This window comes from Telopea speciosissima, chromosome 9 (genome assembly GCF_018873765.1).
Source record: "Telopea speciosissima isolate NSW1024214 ecotype Mountain lineage chromosome 9, Tspe_v1, whole genome shotgun sequence".
Lineage (NCBI taxonomy): Eukaryota > Viridiplantae > Streptophyta > Magnoliopsida > Proteales > Proteaceae > Telopea > Telopea speciosissima.
In genome coordinates this window covers 36,102,906-36,107,360 of record NC_057924.1, presented here as the reverse complement: position 1 = coordinate 36,107,360, position 4,455 = coordinate 36,102,906, and the positions used below count along the sequence as shown (strand labels likewise).

Here is a 4,455-nt window from a genome sequence, read left to right as displayed (position 1 = left end):
CTTTAACTCCTATCCAAGTCATCAATTGTGCAGTTCTCTCATTGCAAGGTTGGCCATTATCATCTATTTGTATGCTAATTTTTTCTCCACTGGGCATTGACAAAACCTCCTTGCCCCGAGCTGGTCCTCTTCCAGACTTTCTAGGACCTGTAACAATTGATATTAGGTAAATACACATATTGACTAAGTTTAATAGACAAAAATATAAGTAAAGATGTTTGTGCTCTTACCTGTTTCCTCTGAGCTCGTGCCATCATAAAACTCATCATTACTCATTATTGACTAGCTGTTTAAAAATAAACAATTGATATTAGTGCAATCACAATACATAAATTTGTATTTGTAAAATAAAAAAAAGTAATAGTATAACATTGCATACATACCCATCATCAACCGAGACTGGTCATTCAATTGGACATATTGTCATCATCTGAACTTGCAATTTCATTGTTTAGTTCAATGGGGGTCTGAACTATCATCCCTTCTATATCTGATCTAGTCCACACAAAATCTGTGTCACCTTCATGATCTGAAAGTTGCATATTTTGCCTACGTTGTATTGTAGTCTGTGTGTATGCATGATTCAGAACATCATTTGCCTCACCTTCCAAGTCATATGTATCCCTAATCTTGGTAGTCACAGCAACGTGCCAATCCGACCTCCGAGGATCTGACACATAAAACACCTGCTCTACTTGTGAAGCAATGACAAATGGCTCGTCATTCACATTTTGACCACTATATTTCAAGTGATTAAAATTTACAAGTGTAAACCCGAGCTCATCTTTCTCCACTCCTCTCTCAGGATGAGCCCAATCACATTTAAATAATGTTACTTTAAGATCCACTGAGTATTCTAATTCTATCACTTGTTTCAGAATACCATAATAAGTAACATGTCCCTCAATAGGATGCTTGTCCTTCTGACTTGAAAAGCTATTAGTCAATGCAGTTATTAGGACCCCACTATTTTGAGTTTTTCTATTAATCTCATGCACCTTACTATGAAATCTGATCCCATTAATAATGTATCCCATATAACTTCTTGCCTCAGAGTTAGGGCCCCTAGCAAGACATTTGATGTGCTCGGGCACCTCAATCCCATTTTGCCGGAGTTTCAATATTTGATGATACAAAATGGGTCAGAATAAAATTGCAAATTTTCATATAGTAGATTATTGAAATTTTTATATTTACGTACATGCTCATTAAACCATTTTGGAAAGTCCCTATCATGCAAATCCATAACCTTCTTGGGACGAGAGTTACGACCTAACTGCCTTTTGATTTCTTTCAGGTGGAGTCTATAATTGAGTGAGGCCAAAAAATTAAAATTCAATTACACTTTAATAAATATATATATATCAAATACAATATTGAGGAAATGAGTGAAATGAAATTTTATCTCTATTTCGTACTTACTGTTGGTATTCATTTATTCCTTTGTAGATGTGCTTGATTCCTTTCTCTCATTTCGAGATGCAACAGTTCACATTTCCCTAGGGGCCGACCTATGCTTGAGAATATAGAATGTGGGTCTTCTACATCCAATGAAACATCATTTCTGGATGGCCGATTCAACCTCATTTCAACACCTTCAAAGTATCTAGAACAAATTATTATACACTCTTTCGCAATATATCCTTCAGCTATCGAGCCCTCTGGCCGACTATTGTTGCGAACATAGTCTTTAAGTTGATTGAGGAACCTACACAAATCCACATTTGTGACGAATATTTAGCCATAAATTTTATAGAACATGAATAAGGTGTATTATTATACAAACTAATAATTAAACACTAACCTTTCTATTGGATACATCCAACGGTAATGTACAGGACCAGCCAAGCTCGCCTCGCTAGCTAAATGAACTATCAAATGCACCATAACATCGAAAAATCCAGGTGGAAAATACCTTTCAAGGTTACACATTGAGACAACAATACTTTGATTAAGCCTCTTGAAATCCTCCTCTGAACCAACTTTACTACATAAATCTCGAAAGAACTCACATATCTCAATCAATACTTTACCAACATTCTTGGGCAAAACACTACGAAAGGAAACTGGAAGAAGTTGTTGCATCATAATATGACAATCATGGCTCTTCATTCCTGATATTATCCTCTCCTTGACTTGCACATTACGTGAGATATTACTAGCATAGCCGTCTGGAACCTTCACACCACTTAATATTGTGCAAAACACCTCCTTGTCCTCATTGGACAATGTGTAGTATGCTGGAGATAAAATGACTTTATCCCTACCTTCAATAATTTTTGGATGAAGATCAACACGGATTTTCATATCTTTTAAATCTAGACGTGCATTCACGTGATCATTCGTCTTGTCTTTCATACCTAACAATGTTCCAATGATACTATCACAAACATTCTTCTCAATATGCATCACGTCTAAATTGTGACGAACAACATTATTTTTCCAATATGGCAAATCAAAAAATATACTCTTCTTCTTCCAGTTAAATGGGAGCTCTGGCTTTTGTAACCCCCCTTTTCTCTTCCCCCATCCTTGTCAATATTATCCTTCCCAAATGGGGGAAACTGAGCACCCCACAGCTGTTCCAACACATCAAAACCAGAAAGTGTCTTTGGTTGCACTCTATGTTCCTCATGACCATCAAAACTTCTTCTATCAGTACGAAATTTGTGATCAGGAGGAAGAAATCGACGATGGCCCAAGTAACAGTGCTTTCTTCCATATTTTAGCCAATGTGAAACTGTATACTTGTTGCAACATGGACAAGCCAAAGCACCTTTCGTACTCCAACCTGAGAGATTCCCATATGCCAGAAAATCATTAATGGTCCATAACAAGCATGCACGTAGCTTAAATGTTTCCTTCTTATATGCATCATAAGTCTCAACGCCTATATCCCACAATGTTTTTAACTCATCAATCAATGGCTGCAAATTTATGTCTATATCATTCCCTGGTTGTTTTGGTCCAGGAATAAGCAATGTAAGAATCATGTTAGGAGCCTTCATACACATCCACGGTGGCAAGTTGTAAGGGATCACCACAACAGGCCATGTACTATGCTTTTTTGCTATTCATCTTAAATGGATTGAATCCATCACTTGCAAGCCCAAGCCTAATATTACGAGGGTCCTCACTAAAATCTGGATAAAGCCTATTGAAGTCCTTCCATGCTTTAGAGTCAGCTGGGTGTCGTAACTTCTAGTCATCTACACACTCCTTATGATGCCATCTCATATCAGATGATAGTTTAGACGACATATATAACCTTTGAAACCTTGGAATCAAAGGAAAATGACGTAATATCTTGACTGGGATCTTCTTATCGTCTGATACATATCTTGATATGCCACATTTGTAACAAGACGTGGCATTTGCTGAGTCATTCCGATACAACATGCAATCGTTGCGGCATGCATCAATCTTCTCGTAATTCAGGCCTAAGTCTTTAATAATCTTCTTGGTTTCATACAAAGACTTCGGTAATGAATTCGGCTCGGGAAATGCTTCTTTCAATAAGTCAAGCAACAATGAGAATGCTTTGTCACTCAACTTGCAGAGACATTTAATATGATAAAGCCGAAGAATGAAAGATAGTTTTGTAAACCTTTCGTTTCCTGGATACAATGGTAAATTTGCATCTTCCATCAACCGTTCATATTTCTTCATTGCTATACTTTCCCCCTCTATATGCACACCTGTGCCACCATCATCAATCCTTTCATCTGTATTTCTTCTGAACATCTCATTTAGCATGTTATGTGTAACATCATAGGTATCTGATGAGTCAAGTTCCACTGGAGTTTCACGAAGAGGGGTGTGTGAAGATGATGCTTCCCCATGGTTATTCCAAATTGTATAGTTCCTTAAAAATCCATCACAGACCAGATGTTCGGTCACTTCAGTCTGATTTCCCCAAAGTTGATTTAGGCACTTTACACATGGGCATAAGATCTGAGTCCCACATGCTGCATTAGAAAATGCATAGTCTAGGAATTTGTCAACCTCCTGCATGTATAGTGCAGACGTTCTAAAGGATGGATCCTTTGATCTTTCAATCCAACTCCTAGACATAGTTTCCAGACGTAACTGGTAAAACAAAAAAAAAATGTTGATTAAGTCCAAAAGAGGGCTGCTTCCAAGTTCAATGCTGTAAATTAAACCCTCTTAGTAATAGCATACAATCAACAAAAGCAACAGATTATAATCCCCCCAAACTCAGATTAAGTAGAACCCCCACAACCACAAAAGAATGATGCTAACAGTACTTTCTTGACAAGGGTAAAACAGAGTATAGAGAGGAGAATGGAGCTGAAAAAGGGATCGATTGGGGGCCTTAGGATGCGGGAGATGTGCTCAAAAGATGGGAGAGAAGTGATGGCTGGATTGGTTAGGAGAAGGGGCTGCTGGAATTAGAAAGTAACACAAAATAGGCTCAAACCAGGGCACAGGAGC

General features: G+C 37.7%; 2 protein-coding genes across 2 annotated transcripts; both read right to left on the bottom strand.

Moving 5' to 3' along the window:
* Nucleotides 1-407: 407 nt before the first annotated feature.
* On the bottom strand, nucleotides 408-3,014 carry LOC122638852. The gene is made up of 4 exons (XM_043831702.1): nucleotides 2,510-3,014; nucleotides 1,805-2,360; nucleotides 1,583-1,708; nucleotides 408-1,011 (listed from the first exon to the last, which is right to left on the bottom strand). The coding sequence occupies exons 1-4, from the start codon at nucleotides 3,012-3,014 to the stop codon at nucleotides 408-410; spliced, it is 1,791 nt and encodes a 596-aa protein (XP_043687637.1).
* Nucleotides 3,015-3,201: 187 nt separating this feature from the next.
* LOC122638851 lies at nucleotides 3,202-4,074 on the bottom strand. Its single transcript, XM_043831701.1, has one exon. It carries the CDS (start codon nucleotides 4,072-4,074, stop codon nucleotides 3,202-3,204), a length of 873 nt encoding a protein of 290 aa, XP_043687636.1.
* Nucleotides 4,075-4,455: the final 381 nt, after the last annotated feature.

Excerpts from the sequence above, each read along its gene's own strand:
- LOC122638852 (XM_043831702.1), bottom strand. The coding sequence starts at position 3,014 with ATGTGTATGAAGGCTCCTAACATGATTCTTACATTGCTTATTCCTGGA. Across the intron at positions 1,709-1,804 it reads TGGATGTATCCAATAGAAAG|GTTCCTCAATCAACTTAAAG; the intron begins GTTAGTGTTTAA and ends GGATTTGTGTAG. Across the intron at positions 1,012-1,582 it reads TTTGAAGGTGTTGAAATGAG|ATTTCATAGTAAGGTGCATG; the intron begins GTTGAATCGGCC and ends TAATGGGATCAG.
- LOC122638851 (XM_043831701.1), bottom strand. The coding sequence starts at position 4,074 with ATGTCTAGGAGTTGGATTGAAAGATCAAAGGATCCATCCTTTAGAACG.